At 36.3% G+C, this 23,452-nt stretch overlaps 2 protein-coding genes across 2 annotated transcripts in view; one reads left to right on the top strand and one right to left on the bottom strand.

Annotated features, from left to right (window-relative positions):
- The first annotated feature begins 1,097 nt into the window (after nt 1-1,097).
- On the top strand, nt 1,098-19,752 carry Ppwd1 (peptidylprolyl isomerase domain and WD repeat containing 1). Its single transcript, XM_051182883.1, has 11 exons — nt 1,098-1,314; nt 3,534-3,636; nt 5,188-5,288; nt 5,435-5,555; nt 7,349-7,796; nt 10,185-10,375; nt 11,650-11,839; nt 14,874-15,055; nt 16,525-16,606; nt 17,224-17,406; nt 19,213-19,752. The coding sequence occupies exons 1-11, from the start codon at nt 1,113-1,115 to the stop codon at nt 19,354-19,356; spliced, it is 1,947 nt and encodes a 648-aa protein (XP_051038840.1). The 5' UTR covers nt 1,098-1,112; the 3' UTR covers nt 19,357-19,752.
- Nucleotides 19,753-20,315: 563 nt separating this feature from the next.
- Trim23 (tripartite motif containing 23) overlaps nt 20,316-23,452 on the bottom strand; it is a 28,403-nt gene continuing 25,266 nt past the window's right edge. The window contains exon 11 of the mRNA XM_051182884.1: nt 20,316-22,473. Within this exon, the coding sequence (XP_051038841.1) occupies nt 22,294-22,473 (180 nt within the window). The 3' untranslated portion in view covers nt 20,316-22,293. The remainder of the gene's footprint in view (nt 22,474-23,452) is intronic.

The raw sequence follows: 23,452 nt of genomic DNA, 5'->3' as shown, positions 1-23,452 counted from the left end.
AAAGATGACAGTCATCATTTTTCAAGTAAAGGTGACACAAGGTTGGTGGATGGCTGCTGCAAATAATAGCAGTGATCGTATATTATGAGACTTAAAGTTAGGTCATTTCAAGGATGTAGATGGAGGAATAACAAGGAGGACTTCTAGGTTACAATGTCAAGTGAAAATCGGAACAAACACCATCCCAAAGTACTTTTTACTCATTGAATTACGTTACCAACAGGGTTGTAAAACAGTTCTAAATAAATGAGACACTATACCATGTTCCTATGTCCTTTAGTCAATAATGTAAAGATGTCAATTCTCCCCCAATTTCAACTATTTTATCTTAAAGTCTAAAAGGCGACAAAAAAGGTCCCCCCCCCTTCATGAGTAAATTTTAAAACCTATACACAAACATAGAGATCCCAAAACAGCTGTATATAACTATACTAACAGTTAAATTTAGAACCGGTTCATGAACAGGCAAATTGAAACACGGAACACAACACAGACACAGACACAGACACAGACACAGACACAGACACAGACACACACACACACACACACACACACACACACACACACACAGACGCGCGTGTGCGCGCAGGTCCAAAAAGAATATTCTAATAATGGGAGTCCACCTTACAAATTAGAGTAAAGCCAATATATATTCTGGCTGATGGAGATCTGCTTCGTTCTTTTTAACACAAAGCTCCTTTCAACCCCGCCCTCCCCTCGGCTTCTGGGACACCCCCGTAGGTTCTGGAACGCCGCTGGCCCGGGAGGCTGAGTGGAGCGGGGCGTCCAGTTCCCAGGCAGTAAGCATCCGGTATGGGGGGGTCCTGGGACCCCCAAACCCACGAGCTACCATCCTCGACAGAAAACTGGGGCTGTCACTGCGCTCCCCGACCCCGCTCACCGGGCCAGAGCCAGCTTCACCGCCCGCCGGCACCGGGCGGCCTCCTCCCTCCTTCCCTTCAAAGCAGCCGGGCCGCGTCGTTTGCGCGCGCTGCTTTCTGATTGGATCCGCGCCGGCTCAGCCCAGCCAATCAGGAAACGGCCTCTGCCGCCGCCGGAAGGGCTGCGCCGCCGCCGCTCGGGTGTCGCGCCTCTCTGACGCGTCGGGCAACATGGCGGCGGAGAGCGGCAGCGAGTCTCAGCAGAGGAGGCGGAGGCGCCGGGACCCGGAGGATCGAGACAGAGCGGAGCCCGGCGAGCGGGAACTGGCGGCGGCGGCGGCGGCGGCGGGGAGCGAAGAGAACGAGGACGAGGATGGAGAGCGCTGGGTTGGGCCTTTACCGGTGGAGGCCACCCTGGCCAAGAGGCGGAAAGGTGGGTGCGGAGCCGGCCGAGAGCGAGCTGGGGGCCGCGCTGGCGGCCTGCGCGGGTCGGTGCGGAGCGCGCTCGCCGGCGGGAGTGAGGTCGCGGGCTTGTGCGCTTGGAACGCACGGCCTCTGCTCCACACTTGATGGAGCTGCGTTTTCAAAAATAGCTAACGCCGTTGGTCCCTGACCGGCTGCCGTAGGTGCCACAACTCGAATTTCGACTTCTGTGTTTGTGTGTTTCTGTTGACCTCGCAGCTGCCGCGTAAAGTTGGGATCCCTAAATCTTGATGAGCAGGTGTGGGGGAAGGAGTATGGCTTTCTCAGAATCATAAGGACTTCAGTCCTCAGCCCTGACTCATCTACTAATGACTCTTCAGAACCTAGGGGATGTTTCTTATGTTTGCTGGGTTTGAATTTTTTTTAGGGTTGGAAACAGGATAAATTAAATTTTGCTGTTATTTCCTAAATGTGCTCGGTGTGTGTGTGTGAGTAGTATAGCTCCTTTAACCAGGTGTGTGTGTGTCTGTGTGTGTCAGTAGTAGCTCCTTTAACCAGGCTAGCTTTTTAACACATAGCCTTCTAGGTTTTAGGTGCAGTGGTTGTTGAGTATTGTCTAATGACAACTTTTTAGTTCCTTTTTTTTTTTTTTCCCCTGCAGTGTTTACCACAGCAACCTTTGCCTTCATGGCACTTACTTTTTGTAGTTGTTATTGTGTGTGCTGATGGGGTCAGAGAGGTAGGAACACACACACCGTGCTATAAGAGTGGAGGCCAGAGGCCAGCCCTGTGGAGTTGTTTCTCTACTTCTACCTTTGTGTGGGTTCCAAGGATTGAACTCAGGTCCCGGACGTGGGCAAAACACCTTTACTGTCTGAGCAGCTCACCCATCTCTCTCTTCTATATGTCCATGTTCCCTTGAACATATTCAAAGGAATTAACAATGAAAGCTATGTGGAACAGATAGGATAAAATTTATTACAGAATGCTCCCAACAGTGGCATTAAAACGATAATGGAATACTACTTTTATGTTGAAAAGTGCCAAAATAAGCAACCCAGGATTCATGTGAGACTCCAAGAGTTCCTAGGCACCTTTTGCCCAAACTTGACAAGTGCATAGCCCTCATTTTCATTGTCATGAGTTCTTAGAATTACAGCATTGATAGTCTAGCTCCAAGCTGAAAACTAAAGAAGGGAAGAAAGGGAAACATTTTAAGGACATTTCTTATTATCACGAAACACTTGGACCTTATCCCTTTATGTAGCCCATGTGGTCACTACAGAGGAATGTGAGAAAGACCTTTTAATCGAATGTTAATAGGCACACATAGAAATGGGGATTCTGTTACTCAAAAAGTTAATGGAAAGTAGTTTACCAGACATAAAATTTTGAGTGTGCTATGTAGCAGTACAGGAATCTAATGGTTTGTCATGTTTAATTTACCAACTTTATATAGGAATGTTTGATCATTTGGAAACAGTACCTTTTTTAAAATTGATTTTACCAGTAAAATTAGTCCTAATTTTCCATTTTGCCAGGTGGTATACTGCTAGAAAAATTCCTCAGGTGCACCCAACTAGATTTGCTAGGATTTCCTCAGCTCTAAACATCTAAGCGTTTAGTTTTGTATTCATGCTTCAGTTCCTGTTCAATGGCAATAGGGGGTTGCTGCCTTAAAAATAAATACACATCTTACAAACATCGGTTAGCTTTTTAGTTAAATTAACAATAGAAACTGGAATCCATGTGGTTGTGGAGATTGTGATATTTTCATAAGGCTTTAAGTCTCTGAACCTTTATATTAAGCCAGAACTGTTCACAATTATCAAAACCTTTGAAATGGGAGCTAGACGTATAACTCAGTCATTAGAAGCGCTTACTACTCTTCCAGACCTGTTTGATTCCCAGCACCCACATGAGGCAGCTCATAAACCACCTGTAATTCTAGCTCAGATGGATCTGGCACCCTCTTTTGGCCTTGCTGGGTACTTGTGCACACACGGTGTACAATGGCACAGACATAAAAATCAAGAAACAGTATCCATAGAATCCCTGAGAACCTAGCGTAGTAATTTGTGAAATAATGATATAACTGATACAACATACTGTATTTTATCTCATTTGTTGATTGAAAAATTAAAGTTTAGAAGAGAATAGAAAGTTTACAAAATTCTAAATAACATGTTAATTTCATTCATTAAGTATAATTTTTACCCCCTCCCCCAGTTCTAGAGTTTGAAAGAGTCTATCTTGATAATCTCCCCAGTGCATCCATGTATGAGCGCAGTTACATGCACAGAGATGTGATCACACATGTGGTATGCACCAAGTAAGTGTATCCTCTTTATTTGTAATGTTTTAATTTTATTATATGTGTGTGAGTGTTTTGCAAATGTCTGCTCTACCTGGTTCCTACAGAATCTAAAAAGGACATCCAATCTCTTAGGAACTGGACTACTTATAGGCCTTTGTAAACCACCATATAGGTGCTGGGAATTGAACCCAGGTCTTCTGAAAGAGCAGCCACTGCTCTTTACTACTGAGCTATCTCTCCAGTAATTCATATTATACATTCAGAAAAAAAAAAATCTAAAGCTTAATTATGAGTGGATTTACAGAATTTGGGGATTTTATAGATTTAATTCTGCAAGTTCCATAGTACTTGAACACCCCTTGCATGTTTTCTTATAAAAAAGAAAACATCCTATAAATAGAACATCCTAATATATGTAATGTATATGTGATGGTAAAAATGAGTAATGGATGAACCAGTATTATCACAGCTAATATCTAGACTCATTCTGTGTCTAGATACTCTTGTAATTTATTTCATTCATTACCTGATTTATCTTAACAGTTTTTAAAGTCATAAAATTTTCATTTTATAGGTGAGAGATCTGCAGAATAAAAAGGATAAGTGGCAGAAGAAGCTAAAGAAAAAAAAATGATAGGTCTAAATTCCAGATTTCTATTCCTTATTTGGATTTTGAACCTGTACTCAGATGAATGATTTAAAATAGGACGAAAATGGGTACGGGAGAATCGAAGGCTCATGTAGAAATTTTAATGAGTTGTAATTGGGACTTGGATGATATTGACAGTGATCAAAATACTTCAGAACAGTCTACTCATGATTTCTTAAAATGAATTGCATTTCAAATGTACATTTCTTCATATTATAATAGAATAATTCTGACCAAGTACAGTTCAAATTTGTTGATGTTTAAAGCAATTTATAGATATTGGCATTGATTTTTCTCCTAAATCAGACTTGCTTTTTAGCCCAAAGCTGTAGAGTTTAACAGTAAGGTTTTGTTTGTATGTGTATGTATGTGGTTTTGCGGTTAAGTAAATCTAAAGCCATTCACCATGGATGTAGTGTAGTGTGAACAAAACTGTGCTCAACAAATGGTTTCGTTTTTATAATGCTTGATAGGAAAAAATTCTGTTCAAAATCTTTTTGATTCTTAACCAAAATTATGTTTGACTTTTTCTGTATGTGAAAGTAGTGTGGGATCCTCCTTCATTTCTGCACCAGGCACAGCTGTCTGTCTGTCTGTCTATTCACCTAATGTTAAGTCCTCATTCAAGTATAAACTCACCTCTTGAAATGAACAGTAGTTGCTATTATTCCTACAATGGTCAGTGTAAAGGACAGTTTAAAAACACAGTCAAAACAATAAAACCTTAAGACTAGTATGAACTGTACGTAGTATGAAGTTATTAGCTTGTCATGTAGTGAGAACTTGTCTTTAAAAAAGCAAAGCAAAAAAAAAAAAAACCCCTATTATTGAAGTAGTCAATTACTGTCAGTGAATCTGCTTTGAAATTTCTCAGAGATGTATTTTGGAAATTAACTTCAAAAATTTTATATATACAGGACAGATTTTATTATCACTGCCAGTCATGATGGACATGTTAAGTTTTGGAAAAAAATAGAAGAAGGAATTGAGTTTGTTAAACATTTTCGTAGTCATCTTGGTAAGAATTTCATATTTTTTTGTAGCTCCTGTTTAAACTGTACTAATTAAAATTTCCTTCAAAATATTGTGGGGCTATTTTTTTGAGCCAGGCACATTTATTTTGTTTGTATTTATTCAAATGTTTGATTTTTTTTTTTTAAATAGGAATAATTGAGAGTATTGCTGTTAGCTCTGAGGGAGCATTGTTCTGTTCTGTGGGTGATGATAAAGCAATGAAGGTGTTTGATGTAGTGAACTTTGACATGATCAATATGCTGAAGCTTGGGTAAGTTTCCTATGAAGTATGTATAGTGTGTGTGTGTGTGTGTGTGTGTATTTAACTTAGTAAAATAATTGTAAACAAAACTCCACCATTTCATAGGTTACTTTTGAACAGAATAAATTACCTCACTATTTGGGGTTTTACATGGGAAAATCCTTGTAACATTTGGAAGCTTCTACTCTGGTTTTTCTCATTAACACAAATTTTCAAACAGTATCACCATATCCAGCTAATACCACCACTTACTAAGTTGACAGACTCATCATGTCCAACTGTTGATAGTTAGATTAACTTCCTTGCTATATCCTACTTACTTTGAAGATACAAAATTGTGCTTTTATGTGGTTTATAGATAAGTATAGAATTTGCTGGTATTTTAAACTTCAGAGTGTACCGATATTGATGTGCAAGCAATGTGGTCGAATGGCACAGTATTTAAACCTGTGCTTTGTTTTAATTTTAAGCATGGCTTTTTAAGAGATAACATGCTAAAATTATACATATCTAAGTAAATGTCAGCTTAAAAGTCATACCATATCAGAATGTTTGGGAACTTGCTTTGCTTGAGTGACAATAACAAAAGACCTTAAATTAGGCAACTTTTAAAAAACAAGCTTTTCCCTCCTCAACTGTAGAGTCTTGGAAACCCAAGGTCCAATGCCAGCATTTTCATTTCTTATGAGGGCTCTTCCTGGCTTCTTACTGTTTCTTTACTCAGTTAAAGAAGGAGTGGGGCCTGTCTTCTTCCGAGGAGGCCATGGGCTTATCAGATTAAGACACCACCTTATAATCTCATTTAAACTTAATTGACTCCTAAACACTATCCAAAAAGTCCTACTATGGACTGAATTATGTCTATAATTCAAATCTAAAGTTAGGAATTTCTTTTGAAATCAGAAAACCAGTATTACTTTATTTGGTTAGATTTCTTTTCTTTCTTTTTGGTTATAAATGCCATTACCTAATTTGATTTTATCTTTTATTCCCCACTTTGTTTCCCCTGACATTTGCTATTTAAAAAAAAATAACAAATATTTGAACATTAGCTCTTTGAGAATACCCAAAATAATCTATTTCAGGAACTGATAGAAACTCTAAAATGAAGAATTCAAAAAAGGTCTTGATCCTCAACACCATGGTGGTTGGTATAACAGTGTAAATTTCAAATGACTACTTTGCAGAAGACAGCACATATTATAAGTTTGATATGTAGATTAAATGTATCAAATTCTTTTGCACATTGTTCATCATATAACATCCCCAGTGCTTACATACAGTTTTAATGTGAAGATAGATAGTAGCTTCTTATGAGCATAGTCGGGACCTAAATATTTTGATTATAAATGCTTTAAGAATGGATTTAATGCGAGCCCATTGAAAAACTATACATAAACTGTTTTACAGATACCCAGTGCTTAGAACACCTTAAGGCCCAGATACGATTAAGTTTCCCTATCTACCCAACAGAAATAAGTATGCAGTTCTGTTCTTGTGATTGGGTATCATCATACATTATTATCATTATATTGATGACATTAAAGAGAAAATTAAGTACTAGGATATAGTTAAAGATAGAGCACTTAATATGCAAAAGATACTAGAGTCAATTCCTAGCACTGTAAGGAAAAAAAAGAATAAAAAGAAGTTTAGTAGCTATTATACTACATACATTTAAGGCAAGAATCCCATTCTGCCAACTGGTCGACTGGGACATTTTGAGTTTAGTAATGGTATAGGGAGGAGTGCTCGTTGTATTGACATTTCTTTTTCTCCTCCTCAACCTTTAACTGCTTTAGCTATTTTCCTGGACAATGTGAGTGGATATATTGCCCAGGAGATGCCATATCTTCAGTTGCTGCTTCTGAGAAGAGTACAGGAAAAATTTTCATTTATGATGGTCGAGGAGATAACCAGCCACTTCATATTTTTGACAAACTCCATGTATCACCTCTTACTCAAATAAGACTAAACCCAGTTTATAAAGCAGTGGTTTCTTCAGACAAATCTGGAATGATCGAGTACTGGACTGGACCTCCTCATGAATACAAATTCCCTAAAAATGTGAACTGGGAATATAAAACTGACACGGATTTATATGAGTTTGCCAAGTGTAAGGCTTATCCAACCAGCATATGCTTTTCACCTGATGGGAAGAAAATAGCAACCATTGGATCAGATAGAAAAGTTAGAATTTTCAGGTTTTTAACTGGAAAACTCATGAGAGTCTTTGATGAATCATTAAGTGTAAGTGCAATTAAATCAGATTTTGCTTTTCTAATAGTTTTTATGTGTTTGCTATTTCATAGATGATATTTTTCTCTCTAGACATGTGTATTGATGGCTATTTTCTCTTACACATTAAAGCTACTACTCAGTTGTCGGCAATCTTGGATTGATGTTCTTCCTGCATTGTGTGATGTTTCTCCATTATTCTCCAGCATTTATTGAGGTGACAAGAGGGAAGTGAAGAGATCAGGAATAAAGCTATGACAAAAATTGAGATTCAGAATGAGAGTTTGGCAGAAGAAGGACCCATATCAGTTAAACTAAGTACTTGCAATACCAAACATAAGTGTAAGTGTATGTACAGAAAGTAGAATAACTGGACTCCCACATTCTACAAGGGTATATATATAAATATATATTTTTTGTAGTTGAACAGAGAGTAAATGTGAAGTTTTACATTTAGCAGGTTCACTTCATATGTCCATACAGTTGTGCATCACAAAGGCCATGCTTTGAATGCCAGAATATTATAAAAAAGATTCGTAGAGGTGTTTACCAAATTGGATATATATTTATGAAATGCATGTATATGGATAGATGGGTAGCTGTAGAACTTACATCTTGAAAGCTCAGTCTTCAGCAAAAATAACCATGAATCTCTCCTACTACTAAAAAGTAGTACAGCATTCTAGGCAATTTTGGACACATAAATAACAGTAACCAGAGACAAGAAATCTGTTCTGTAAGGTTGTGCATTCATGCCTCAGACTTTAACATACCTCTTGTTTTCCTAGTTTTATATATTTTTCTTTCTCAAGAAAAAGTTAAAGTTTTAGTTAGCAAACATGAAACATATATAAATAAATGTTATGTAAGTTCAGCTTATTATCATCCATAATAAAAAGTTAGCTTTGAATTTCGATGTCCTACATGTCTGAAATGCTAAATAACAAGACCCTATCTTCTATAAGGCTCATGGAAGTACTAACACGAGGTATTCATGTTATAACCTATATCTTGAAAATTTTAAATATCAAAAGAAACCAAATTTCCAGACTATAAAGGGTACCTATAAAAACAATTTTCTTCTTAAACACATTTATCTAATAGTAATCTTAAATGCTCTTATCAAAATAACTTGAAAAAGTTTCTGATTTCATGACTTTGATATAGCAAGATATTAAGAGTTACTCAACCGGGGACTTGAGGGATCACTCAATGGTCAGGAGTCTTTACTGTTCTTGCACAGGACCCAAATTCAGTTGCCAATAGCTGTGTTAGACATTTCACAACTACCTATAACCGCAGCTCCAGACCTTCCATTTCTTCTGGCCCCTCAGACACCGATGCGCACATGCACATTCACATAGACACACTCACGCACAAATAAAAACCCTTTAAAAGTTATTCGACAAAATTTAGTATTTGCCATATGATCTTTTCATGACCCTCATACAGGACTTCACAGGTTATGTGTAGCTGTATTGCTTGACATAAATAGCTGCTTATTTATGTGACTCAAGTTTTTGTTTCGGGAAAGTGAGGAGATGTGGATTCATCTGTCATCTGTGCTGATCTGGAACTTCCTATGTAGCCCAGGCTATTCTCTGCCTCATCTTCCCAAATGTTGGGACTACAGGTGTAGGCTATGTAACTTGACTGCTTAAATGTATTTAGACCAAGTAGAGATACACCAAAAATACTATACACATAATATTCCAAAGCAACAACTTAAGTCATCTCAGTATTATAAGCTGTTATAGAAATGTTAATATTTGTGTATTTGATTGAAGAAAATAAATTCTGCTTTTTTAAAAACTTTAATATGCCTACTAAAATTTTAAATTACTTATGGGACTTAACATTATATTTCATTGAAAGTGCTACTCTGAGGCTTTTAAAGGCCAGGGTTAGTCCTGTAAAGAAATCATTTGTTATATAAATCAACTGTTTCTTAAATTAGAAGACCAATTGCTATTATTGTACTATGTTGGGTGGGGGAGGTAACAGGGATCAACCTCAGGACCTTAACACTTAATTTACAAATAAGCTCCACACACCTAAAATACAGATTTTTATTTGTATGTTGTTTTGTTTGAGACTGGGTTTCATACTGTGGCCCAGGCTGGGCTAACATTCACAGTGTTCCTGCCTCAGCCTTCAGACTGCTAGAATTATAGCTGAGAACAGTCATGTTGGCCTTGAACTACTATTTATGATTGAACTTGACAAAGACCTTTTTAATATGCTTATAGGGTTTAGGGTTGTTTCTTAAATTATATGAATATTTAAAATCGCAGTGATTCTCTGTTGTTTCTATTCAGTGCTCACTGTCACAATTTATGTATGTATGTGTGAGTATATATGTATGTAGTTTTTTTTGTTAATTCATAGCTTATTTCCTAGATGTTTACTGAACTGCAGCAGATGAGACAACAATTACCAGACATGGAGTTTGGACGGCGAATGGCTGTAGAACGTGAGCTGGAAAAGGTGGATGCTGTAAGATTAATTAATATCATATTTGATGAAACTGGACACTTCGTTCTATATGGAACAATGCTGGGCATTAAAGTTATAAATGTAGAAACAAATCGGTAAGTTTCAGCATGATTTGTATATATTTTAAATGCAGTTATCAGGAAACAATGGGAGGTTTGTTTGTTCCAGAGAAAGTGGAAAGGTCCCAAAAGCCTAAAATTAGCCAATGTTTTGACTGGATTTTTCTATGGTCTCTTAGTTGTTTATAATCTTATGTAAAAAGGTTCCACTTGTATTTGTAAAAAGGAATAGAAGATATGCTTAGTTTCAGGGTTTGGGTGGGGTTTTTTGGGTTTTTTTTTTTTTTTTTTTTTTAACAAGTTTCAGTTTGTTTTTCTTATTGATTTAAATTAGCCAGGCTTGTATTAAATGTTGCCAAATATTTTAACCACAGAATTCAGCATCATATCATGCTAGACAGAAAGGCAGAGCTAGAATGCACAAACCACAGTAACTCTTTTGTGCAAATAGCCCATTTGGTATTAGTACAGAATATCTAAATCAGGTGATATGCCTGAATGTAAAGAAAAGAATTTAGAGAATATTTTGAGAAAATTCTTGTGTTTTACATTGCTACATATAAACAGATTTATAGTTCTTGGTAGTATAAAATCATTAAAAACTTGTAAAAGATTTGAGTAACAGGAATAGGTTAAAAAGGTACACTCAACCTTTGGTATCTATGGTTATTGATGTTTAATAAGGATCAGAAGAAACAAATAGGACGAATAGATGTTTATTCAGGGAGAAATGACTTACAACATAGACAGATGAACACCAGCAGGTTCCTTGTCCCAAGGATGCCTCCCTTTGTACTCCTGTCCCTTTGCTGCAAGCCAGAGAGCTCTCTAAGCTCCTCAGCCTTAGTTCCCGCAGGTCAAGTCTGGCCCTGTCTCCACCCCAAATGGGCGTGGTCTATGCCACAGGTGCAGACAGGGTGAATATCTCACATGGTGTTGTAGCAGGATACTTGTGGATTCCAAACTCTAACGATACTCAATCAAGTATTCCCTCATATAACATGTATGTGCTTTTATATTTTAATTATGTGTAGATTACTCATAAAAAAAGTATACGTGTTCAGTATAGTCAATTGAAAACATTTTCAATGTTGAAGTTTGGATCTAAGATACAGAATCTATGAGTACAGAGGGGTGATTACATTAATGAATGCGCGCGCGCATGTGTGTGTGTGTGTGTGTGTGTGTCCGTCCGTCTGTCCGTCCGTCCTTGTGTGTCCTTGGTCTTACAAATCAATTTATCCATTGAGCTATCTTCTTAGCCTAATTCTGGCAATTGTATTATATTAAATATTTTTTTATTTTTCCAGATGTGTGCGAATCTTAGGTAAGCAAGAAAATATTAGAGTGATGCAACTGGCATTGTTTCAGGGAATAGCCAAAAAGCATCGAGCTGCAACTACTATAGAAATGAAAGCTTCTGAAAACCCTGTTCTTCAGAATGTTCAAGCTGACCCAACAATCGTCTGTACGTCTTTCAAAAAGAATCGATTTTATATGGTATGTGGTATTCTAGGAAATGGTGATCACATTGTTGTGTTTTCTTGAGCATGTTGGCACTGCTGGCAAACCTTCTGAATAACTGAAGCCCCAGCCTACAACAGCACTGTAGGATTTTAAACTAGGAATTGATTTTTTAATACTCTGTATTCTTTTTCATTTTGTTTAAAATGTTTCCCATCTGTCTTCTAGCACTTCTTATGACAATAGGAAACTAATAATTAAATTCATAATTGTGTCTATAACAGTTTTTACTGTGGGTTTTTTACTATTGTTTTTAACTTTTCATGTGAATATAATAGATTTCCCAGAACCTGTATAATTTCTTTCTCTAAATGTATTTCCTTGACTTTCCTTCACTGCAATAGTGCTATATTGAAGTGATATATTCCTGATGAATCTCTCCCTTCCCTTGGAGAACTAGGCTGCCTCTTGCTGGAGTTGTTACTCATGATCATTTACTTACCTTCCTCACATAAAGCCCTTCAACCACTCCCTAGCAATGGGAGAGGAACTAAAATGGGCTAAACTCAATCCTTGAAGCTCTTTATGAATAGTAGTGTCATCTAGGCAGACAGTGTGAAGTGCAAAGACCTGTACTCTAGCATATTATACCCTTTACACTGCAAGCAGCTTCCTAAGATCTAAGACTCCCTCCCTTATCTACAAGCAGCTTTTATCACTTTTGTAGCTTTAGCCTTCTTCCTTCTTTATTTACTACACTAATCATCAGATCTAATTACCCTATTTGCATTAATTGAATGTTATTTTTAATTATTTTTAGCCATTATTTCTTCCAATCACACATTTCCTTTCAATTTAAACTTCAGAGCTCCCCTTGAAAATCTTCTAATATCGATGTTGAGTTGCCTGCAGCTGCTCTGCTCTCCCTGTGCTTACTTCATCATATGCAGCATGCTTTGGGGGATAAATCAATACTAGAAATTGGGAGAAGTGGGTATATCTTATGACATAGCTGGTGTCTTCCACATGATTTAAAAATCAATTAATATGAAGTACTGTGGCTTCACTTTTAAGTACACAAAATTCAATCAAATGGTGTACACGTCAGTCATCAGATGTCTACAGATTGTAAGCATCTGTGATGGGTTCAAGCTAACAGTGATAAATGGATCAAATAGCAGGATCCCTATGCCAACCTAACATACATAAAATCCTTTTTTTTTTTTTTTTTTTTTTTTTTTTTTTTTTGCTTTGGTTTTTCCAGACAGTTTCTCTGTGTAGTTTTGGAGTCTGTCCTGGAACTCACTTTGTAGGCCAAACTCAAGAGATCCACCAACCTCCCAAGTGCTAGGATTAAAGGCTTGTACCACAACCACCTGGCCATAAATAAATTCTTTAACATGAGGATTTTTTTCATACAATCTCTGACACATAGCTAAAAACTCATTAATATATGCTAAATGAAAGTGTTGACCTTATTTTGATATATAATTTAGCTACTCCTAAAGTTAAAATTATCAAAGATAATTCTTGATATATACTCAAAACTATCATCACTGGTGGTGATGGCACAAACCTTTACTCCCAGCACTCAGTAGGCAGAGGCAGGTGGATGTGTGTATGCATTTAAATGCATAAATGTATCAATACAGTTTGCTCAGTCCTTTTAGTGTTACTTGCAATATATATGATTTCAGAGCTAATTGGTATTGTTTAAGCAATGAGAAGATTATCCCTGGGGAAAACTATTTCTTCTGTGCCCAACATTCCTTCTTTGACTGTAGTTGGGGTGGAGAACTGAAAGACTTAACCATTCCATGTTAGCATGTCTGTTGTTATCGTACCTATTCAGGTCTTGTTTAGGTAGCCATATTGTGAAGTGATCATGAATGACACTTCCCTATTGTTTCTGTGAAGCACACACAATCTTAGGGATTTCCTGGTCTTCTGGTTCTTACAGTTTCTGCTGCCTGTCCCCATTTCATGATCCCTGATCCTAAGATACAGAAGTTTTGTTACAGATATATCCATTGGAACAGGATAGTACATGATCAGTTGCTGTCTCATTTTGACTGGTTGTAGTTTTCTGTACTGGTTTCCATTTGTTGCAAAGAGAAGTTTCTCTGATAAGGAATGACAGGTATACTTATCTGTGGATGTAAGGATAGGTATTTAGAATCAATCAGAAACTATGCTGGTTTGGTGAAGTGATGGTATGTAGTTCTCCTGTAAGATCCAAGACCATTTACCCCAAGTTGTATTTCCAGTACCAGATATATTTCCCTTGTGTTGAGTAGACCTTAAGTCTAATTAGACAGCTGATGGTTACCTCCAAAATATGAATTACACCCTTAGTGATATCTTGCCATACTTATTATTGTAGATCCTAAATGTCACAGTTGGGTAGGACTCTTGGTTGCTTCCTTTCTTCCAGTACTATGGAAACTCATCCTTAGGGTGGAGGCTTTCAGGTCAGACCCAACTCAGATCCTCACAGTTCTGTATCCAAAGTACATGAAGCCTTCAGCATGAGGGATCTACCTTCAACCTCTGGGAACCATCAGCAGTGGCAATAGCCAACATTGTTTTGGTGGTTTCTTGCTCTTCAGTGACCAACAACTCAAAAGGGAATTCCTCATGTCTGGTACTAGTTTTTTGTTAGTCTTATCTATGATTATTGGGGGTAACACTGTCAACCCAAATGGCATAAATTCATTTAAACTATGTATATATGCATACACTTGTATGTACTATATGTAATTTTAGGTGAATTTAAAAAAAAAAGGGTCCTTTATGGCTTTTTCAAACATCCTTATTGTTACTTTATCCCTCTCCTTCAGTACTGACCTCTCTCTCCCCAATATAAAGCTCCCTTCCCCAGTTTTCACTTTCCTCATTCTTATCACCAGTATCCTACCATTCTCTTTTACCCATAGTTCCATTTTACGCTCCTGGTTTCTGAGGTTAACCCAGGTGTCTTGTGAATTCTTTCCTTTAAAAGTAAAATTTTATTTATAAACTTTTACTTGACAAGTTTTTCAATTCAACCACTCACATTTTCTTTATTGAGTTTACCAAACGAGAACCAGAAGATACAAAAAGTGCAGATTCTGACCGAGATGTTTTTAATGAGAAGCCTTCTAAAGAGGAAGTCATGGCAGCTACTCAAGCTGAAGGACCAAAAAGAGTTTCAGATAGTGCCATTGTCCACACAAGCATGGGAGACATTCACATCAAACTTTTTCCTGTTGAGTACGTATAATTTTTGTTGGCTTACATGAATATCAATGTCAATGTGTATATTTAGACAGTAACTTAAAATTGTTACTTTAATGGATTTTAAATAATTTATATGGATAAAACATCTAATCCTTAGCATTGTGACATATAAATTCTTGTAGAGAAAAAGATCAGTTTTAATGCAGGACTATTATGAAAACAAGTATGGCTGTGAAAGTGCTGCCAATTATAGGACAGTTACCCCACATGCACAGCGTTCTTGTTGTCTCCAACACCATACAGAAAAGAACAACACTGGAGGTAAATTAAAGATGTACAAGTGTATACTACTGTTACCAGTAACTGCACATCCAACTAGGTCTTATGGGCTTTTTTAATAGACTATTCTCCCAAAGCAAACTTATCGGGTAAGGATAATCATTTTTCTTTGGTGCAATTTGTTAGTAACCTATGACAATTTTTAAAGTGAATTCTAATGAAAATCATAAGGACTTTAAATTCCTTTTACAGCAAAAAGAATTCTGGACAGTTACAATATTTGTAAAATAGATTATTAATATCAAATATAATGGGATTATTTATCTGTGGCTTTCCTTGATCTAAAAGACGGTATCTTTTATAATATTTTTCAGTCAAAAGTATTTTGGATATAACAACTTGGTACTAAGCAAAGATCTAGACAGTTGTAGATTCTTAAACAATCCCTTTTCAACTGCTTGGTACATATGCATCTTTCAACCTGTTGCACAAGTACTTGAGGCAAGATTCTCTTGAGTCCTCCTTCTATTCTCAGCTCTAGGGGACATTTTATGATCATGAAATAATTTCATGAAATTAGTAACTAAAAAACTTTAAAAAAAAAAAAAAAAAAAAAAAAGCAGGGTTTCTTTGTGTGGCCCTGGCTGTCCTGGAACAGCTTAGTAGCTTTGAGGACCCAGCTGACCTCAAACTCATAGAGATCCACCTTCCTCTACCCCAGTCCCACCCCACCTCATCCCCACCACTGTGCTGGAATTTAAAGCATGCACAACCACTGTCCAGCTAAAAAATTCATATTCTTATTGAGTGATTGTCACTTTAAGTTGTTAAATTTAGAAGATGCCATTTCTGTGAATAAGTCCAGGAATGATTAACTATAACATTGTTTTTATAAGAAAATTGCTTTTCCAAGAAATAAATATAACCATGCACGCATGGGCATATGTGAGTGCATGTATGTATCTTAAGGTGCTATCTCTGGGTTTTTAAACTGCTAAATGGCTTTGAAGTAGCACTATTATCAAACTCAAATATTAATTAATAAGCATGTAAAGATAAAAGAATACTACTACATACCTGCCCTTCCCACTGTTGTCATGAGATCAGATTATTACGACAAAGACTATCCCAACATGTTTAGAAGACCTTGAGAACACTAGAGAACGGGAGTTCAAAACATTACCTTAAAATACTCTGAATAATTTCATATTTTTCTATAATAGGTGTCCCAAGACAGTGGAAAACTTCTGTGTGCACAGCAGAAATGGTTATTATAATGGGCATACATTTCACCGTATCATTAAGGTAAGTTATACAAATTTCATGTGATTTAAAGAAAATTATGCTTCTGGATAACAACAGTTAAATCTCCCAAATCCTCTTGAACACATATACTTTACTACAAGGTAAGAAAGCACTGGATGGTCATGAATGTTTAGTCAAGCATGGCTACCTTTTTAGAAACAATACTCAAGTACTTTGTCAGCAGATAAAGAAAGGGTAAAGACTGCATCAAGGGATATATATTAATTTAGTAGTTAGATAAGGCAGAGGTCTTGAAAATACAAGGGCTATAATGACATGAACCTCTGAGAACCTGAGGAAGAGTGAACTTGGTCCCAGAACTTTGTACAGCAAGATGAGGATTGTATAAAATATAAGACACTATGTAAATCCTTAATCTTTCTGCATGGTAAGACATTTGCATTTTTATTTCAGTCACTGAATAAGTAGTGATTTCAGCAATGGAAATCTAACATACAAATTTACTATGGGATTAATCTAACCATGATATAAAGACGGTGAAGATTTCACTGAATACAAAGCACTCTAGATGGAGAGATACAAAAGTGCAATCACACATAACAGAGTTATTACATGTAAAAAAGACAAGGTAATATTTTTATATTTTCTGTTAACAGGGCTTCATGATTCAGACAGGCGATCCAACAGGTACTGGTATGGGAGGAGAAAGCATATGGGGAGGAGAGTTTGAAGATGAATTTCACTCAACATTGCGCCATGACAGACCATACACACTCAGCATGGCCAATGCTGGATCAAATACTAATGGATCCCAGTTTTTCATAACGGTAGTACCGACGGTGAGTTACACTATCTATAAATGATAGGTCCATGGTTTATGATCTAAGAATATGAATTTATTGTACTATTAAATATCTCCAAATTGAAAATAGAAAAGAATTTACATCTTAAAATGAGTTTAGAAAACACTATTTCTGTCTAGTAGGAAGTACAGTGTTCTATTTCTATGTTCAGGACACGCAAGTTTCAGGTCTCTGCTCTGCCACCACGAATTTTATGCCACCTAAAGCAAGTTACTTCACCTGTCTTGGCCAATTTCCTCATCTTTTGAACTTTTATTGCTATTTATTCATTAATGTATGGTTTTTTGAGACAGGGTTTATTTGTGTGGCCCTGGCTGTTTTGGAACTCACTCTATAGACCAGGCTGGCCTTGAACTCAGAGATCCACCTGCTTCTGCCATCTGGGTACTGGAATTAAAAGTGTGTGTTTGGAGGCTGATAAGATGGCTCAGAGGTTAAAAGCACTAACTACTCTTCCAGAGGTCCTGAGTTCAATTCCCAGCAACTACATGGTGTAATGGGATCTGCTGCCCTCTTCTGGCCTGCAGGGATATATGCAGATAGAATATTCTATACACATAAAACAAAAAAGTGTGAGTACCACCAAGCTTATTTGTATATTTTAAGACAAGTTCTTCTATGTGGCCCAACCTTCCGTCTGTCAAAGTACTGGCGGGGGTGGTACCATGCCTGGCTTCTAGAGAAATTAAGAGTGTATAAATTCCTTTTTTGTTTTTTGTTTGGGGGTTTTTTGTCTTTTTCAAACAGGGTTTCTCTATATTGGAACTTGATTTGTAGACCAGGCTGGCCTTGAACTCACAGAGATATGCCTGCCTCTGCCCTACCCCCACCCCAGTGCTAGGATTAAAGGCATGTGCCACCACTACCCAGCACTGAATTCTCAATTTTAAAACACATTTTATATAATTTCTTAAGAGACTGCTATCATAATCATAATGGCATGCTTGGGAAGAACTCTCTGTTGTACCTTGCCTAACAGCTGCAGTGTAGATTTGATGAAACTAAATATGAGATTACTTAGCTCTATTTGTATTCAGTTCTCCAAAAGCAGAAAAAGTACACATTATAAACAAATTTATATACCAAACAATAAAAGAAAAGTACTTGTAAATATCTGCCAGGCTCATAGTCTAATGTAACATTCATAGTCTTTCAGTGTGGATATTCCCAGCTTAGTAATGAAGAAGAAACATGTAGCAAAGCCACATTGTACCAAAGTACATCTTCTTAAACCATTCTGCATTGTCTCATTTTGAGGGCCCTTATAGGAAATCTTATTTTCAAATGATTCAAGGTAATTTATTGGCAAATATCATGGAAATCCCTTTGGCTAAAGTAATAAAGATATTTAATTCAACTATTTGTATCATTTCCTCATCTAGTGATTTAAGCAGCTATAGACAGATACAAAAAGAAAGATTGCATCTATTTTTTTGTCAATAATTCCTAAACAATATTATTTAACAATAGTATAACATTTATATTTGGTATTCTAAGCTCTGTACCATTTTATAAAACAAGAGACCTTAGCATCTGTCTCTGTGGTATGGTGAGCAGCCTAATCCCCCAGGGACACTGAGGAATGACTTAAGGCATTTTATCTTTTCCATATAAACTAGGGATAACTTTTAAAAGCTGAGTATTCATTGTTAAGGAAGTATTACACTTCATTTTACATATATAATAAATTTAAGTAAAATTTAAATTTTGCTTAATTATCGTAATTTGATTTAATGAAATTTGTTCCATTTACCAGCATTTTTCTTTTGTTCTCCAATACAGCCTTGGCTTGACAATAAGCACACCGTGTTTGGACGAGTGACTAAAGGAATGGAGGTTGTACAGCGGATATCCAATGTTAAAGTCAATCCCAAAACAGATAAGCCTTACGAGGATGTCAGCATCATAAACATCACTGTCAAGTAAAATGAGTTCTGAACAATCCAAAGTAAAAGGGACTTAAAATAACACGAGACTTTTTCACATTTGGAAATTTAATACTTGCTGAAAATGCAAATCATGTTTTAAAAGATACAAAACTATATTTTTGTACTTTTTTTAGTTAAAGGCCATTTTTAAAAACTTTTTTTTTTTTTTTTTGACTACTTCCAGTCCTAAGGATTAACAAAGTGAAATGCACTAAATTCAGGAAAATAACATTTCTTATAGATAAATTCTCTACTGACTCAAATTCAGTATTAAGTAACGGGTTGGCACATACTTCTTGTTTCAAAACATGCCCTTACAGATTTATTGATCCTTAAAAAGAAGGTGTTATATTACTTATTATAAAATATCCTTTAAATAAAAGTATCAAATGACTACTTGAATACTTATTTAATGAAGGTTCACTATTTTCATTTGCTTTTCCTAATGTAGGTAAGAAATCTTTCTTCCAATAAATTATATTTTATTTCAGTTACCATCAAGAATAAAAGTAAACTGTAGTATCCAACAGTAGAGATTATTAATAGAGAAAGTGTGCAGGTGGAAGCAGGGTATTAACGTAAGGCCTAGACTACGTAATGCCTGAAAACAAATCAATTTTAACAGTGCAGTCACTTTAAAGTCTTTATTGATATTATTCTCCACCCCCCTTTGCCACTACTAACTGCTAATGACAACCAATTCTAGTAATAATAATGGACTTCTTTGGGGTGGGGGCAGGAGGAGACGTGAGATGGTTTTTCTGTAACAGCTCTGGCTATCCTGGAACTCTGTACAACCAGGCTGCCCTCACAGAGATCTGCCTACCTCTACCTCCTGAGCACTGTGATTTAAAAAGCCATATGCCACCACCACCCAGCAATAATGGACTTCCTAAGTTATTTACTAGCATAACCCTAGCAAACACAATTAAGCAGTTTTTGTAATAACAAAACTCCTTATAGGTTAAACATTTTATTGCTTTCTATACTGATCATATATGTAAGTGCAAGTAATGACTTCTGCTGGCTATAAATCATTCCTGAGTTACAGACCAGGGCTATACACATGACATACCTGCTGTATATAATTCATACAGTAATAACTAGATAAAAGGCAAATCCTAATGTACTATAATTAAAACATATGCTGGTTCTTAAAACCAGACACTTCCCAAAGAGTACAATCTTAACAAATGACTAGTCAAAGGATAAGTATGCATGGTAAATAGGAGCCCACCCGAGAAAAAGAACCACACATAAACACTACAGTATATCTATATTACAGTCATATTTAAGCACAATTTTAAAATTATATTTGGTTATATTTTAAGGATGTGAATTACAAAGTTTAGCAAAATTAGTGAAATAATATACTTCATAATTTACAAGAAAATCAAGTACATGTCTTAGTGTCAACACATATTTCAGTTACCTAGTACAGAAAATAGTTCAAGGGCTCACAAGCAATGCAACATTTTTATTTTTCACAGTTACTAAAATCAGTCAAATATTAAATAATTTAATTACAAAGTATTACGTATGTACACAAACTACTTGTAACAGCATGACCAGTTACTTTCTTGAAAAACCAAGGACAAAATATTTTTATTTACATATTGCCCATAATATGTGATGGGCTTTTCCTAATGCTTTTTTCTAAAAGGTTTAAAAAAAAGAAGTACATTTGAAAAAACTGAACCAGAACAATGCCATCTAAAAATTACATCCCAGTGTCAGACATGACTGTCCTTGTAACAACTGCACTACAATTTAAAAATCAACTTCATCCTAAAGAAGAACATGAAGAACAAGAAATCTAGCTATTTAAATTCAAGAAATCATGCTTCCATAATAAGAGTATCCGTTACAAATAAAAAACCATAAAGAACTCAGGATTTAACTTTTATTCACAACACAGCCATAATAAATGTAAACTTTTGTAAATGTTTCTTTTCCTATAGACATATTCTTCCTCTTAACTGAGACCTTGTCCTTAAGAGCCTTGATCCTTTTTATTGTCATGTGAATGCACTTAGTTTGGGAATTATATTAAAGAAAAAGAAATTAGCATTCCCTACTGTTTGAGTAACTTTCCCTAAGGTGTAGGTAGTTTTCTAGTTAGGTCGCTTGTGTTCATATAAAAGTGACTTAGGACACTTTACCAACAAAGGATGCACTATTACTTAGCCTAAGTAAATGCTTGAACAACTAAAGGACCAATTTAGGACCCTGACCTAGGAAATAAACCTAGGCCCAATCCTGGAAATGGTTCTTGTTAGTGAGGATCAAACAACTTTCACAGTTTTATTGTTCTTGGTTTAGAACTGCTCTAATATTCAGGTCCACTTATCCTCACTGTGTGTTGTGCAAAATGCTTTAGGAGAGAGTTCTAATAAAACTGTAGAAAACACTGATTTTTCTCTAGTTTATACTCCCCAGCATTAATGATACTGTTATACCAAATATGAAAGTAAAGCACTCCTATTTCCCTCAGTGCAACTTCAATCCCAGTACACAACTGCCATGCCTGCTGCCAAAACTGAGTAAAAAGGCAGAGTAAAGAAGCTGCACTTCCCTAGGTTCTGTTAGGCACTCCAATGGCGGTTTGGTTTGGATTGGTTTGGTTTCACTGAAATAAAGAACCTTCTCTTAGTCATTCTCTATGACTAATCCTCCCTAAACTGAAAATCTCCAGTACCTAATGTACCTTTTAAAAGTCTATATCCAAGAAATTTCTATTTAACCAATGTAATATGGCCATTTAAAACTGGCACAGAATTTTAAAAAGCAATAGCATACTTAGTTAGTACTCAGTTCAGGATTCTTATATACACATCTTATATTAACTATCAAATCTGAGATGTAAAATTTCTTAGGATACATTACATGCAGAATAACTTTTAACCATAAGCTTGAAACAACTGCTGCATTAGAATTAAGCAACATCCAACACTCCAGCAGCCACAAGTTGCCGGGACAGCCAGTCCAACCCTTCGTAGAGCCCCATACCACTTCGAGCATCACAACCCTGAATATACCAGCTCCTACCACAGCATAGTTTATGGAGACTGAGAAGCTCAGTGATTTCTTCTACTGATAGTGCTCCAGCAACATCCTAAAGGACAGAAAATATAAGGGATCATTTTTCTCTTACTATATATAGAAATATGTTGATAAATTTTTTTGTTTGTTTGTTTTTCAAAACAGTTTCTCTGTGTAGCCTTGGCTGTCTTGGAACCTCTTTGTTAGACCAGGCTGGCCTAGAGATCCATCTGCCTCTGGCTGAGTGTTGAGATTAAAGGCTTGTGCTACCACCACCCCACAGCTAATAACTTCAAATTGAATCCTAAATAAAACCTATACTTACTTTCAGTAATTATTCTGAGATTAATTAAAAAATAAAGTTTTAACTGGAATTATGTATATTATGATAATATAATGAAATCTATCACAGTTTTGCCTCCAATCTGAAAGATATTACCTAGGTCAGCGTAAGACATTAGCCACACGGGGTGTTGGTGGCACACGCCTTTAATCCCAGCACTCAGGAGGCAAAGGCAGGTGGATCTTTGTGAGTTCAAGGCCAGCCTGGTCTAGAAAGCAAGTTCCAGGACAGGCTCCAAAATTACACAAATGTCACAAAAAGAAAAAAAAAAAAAAAAAAGAAAGCATTCTAACCCTCCCTCCTGTGAAGCTCAGGCTCAAGAGCTAAGAATCTAGCTTCTCCCACCTTAATTTTCACCTTCTGTACCCAACCACTATTCTAATTCTATCTTACAGAAGTCTTCTCACCTCCCGTCTCCTTCTATTCCTCTAATTCAAAGTATTATTAATTACATACCCTGTGTTTATACCTGACTGTGTTTTGGATTGCTTTTGTTTTGTTTTTTCCCTACCCCCAAAATAAGTCTTAACATTTTGGTATGATGTTGTCATGTACTAACATGTCCAAAAAGTTTGATATTTTTTCTTCTGCATAAAATCTTAACTTTTTCATTCTAGCCCTTGAAGGCCTTTACAACATGACTAGATCTATTAATCTAGGTTTTCTTCATCCTCTACCTGAATCTCACATGGTAGTTTGATGCCACTTA

This window comes from Phodopus roborovskii, unplaced genomic scaffold, assembly GCF_943737965.1.
Source record: "Phodopus roborovskii unplaced genomic scaffold, PHOROB, whole genome shotgun sequence".
NCBI classification, from domain to species: domain Eukaryota; kingdom Metazoa; phylum Chordata; class Mammalia; order Rodentia; family Cricetidae; genus Phodopus; species Phodopus roborovskii.
Note: the sequence above shows the minus strand (reverse complement) of the source record. Positions and strands in the feature narration are given on the sequence as shown.

What these genes read in the sequence shown, in the direction of transcription:
- Ppwd1 (XM_051182883.1), top strand. Translation starts at nt 1,113, where the DNA reads ATGGCGGCGGAGAGCGGCAGCGAGTCTCAGCAGAGGAGGCGGAGGCGC. An exon ending in ACACATGTGGTATGCACCAA is followed by an intron (nt 3,637 to 5,187) that starts GTAAGTGTATCC and finishes TTATATATACAG; the next exon opens with GACAGATTTTATTATCACTG. An exon ending in TCATAACGGTAGTACCGACG is followed by an intron (nt 17,407 to 19,212) that starts GTGAGTTACACT and finishes TCTCCAATACAG; the next exon opens with CCTTGGCTTGACAATAAGCA.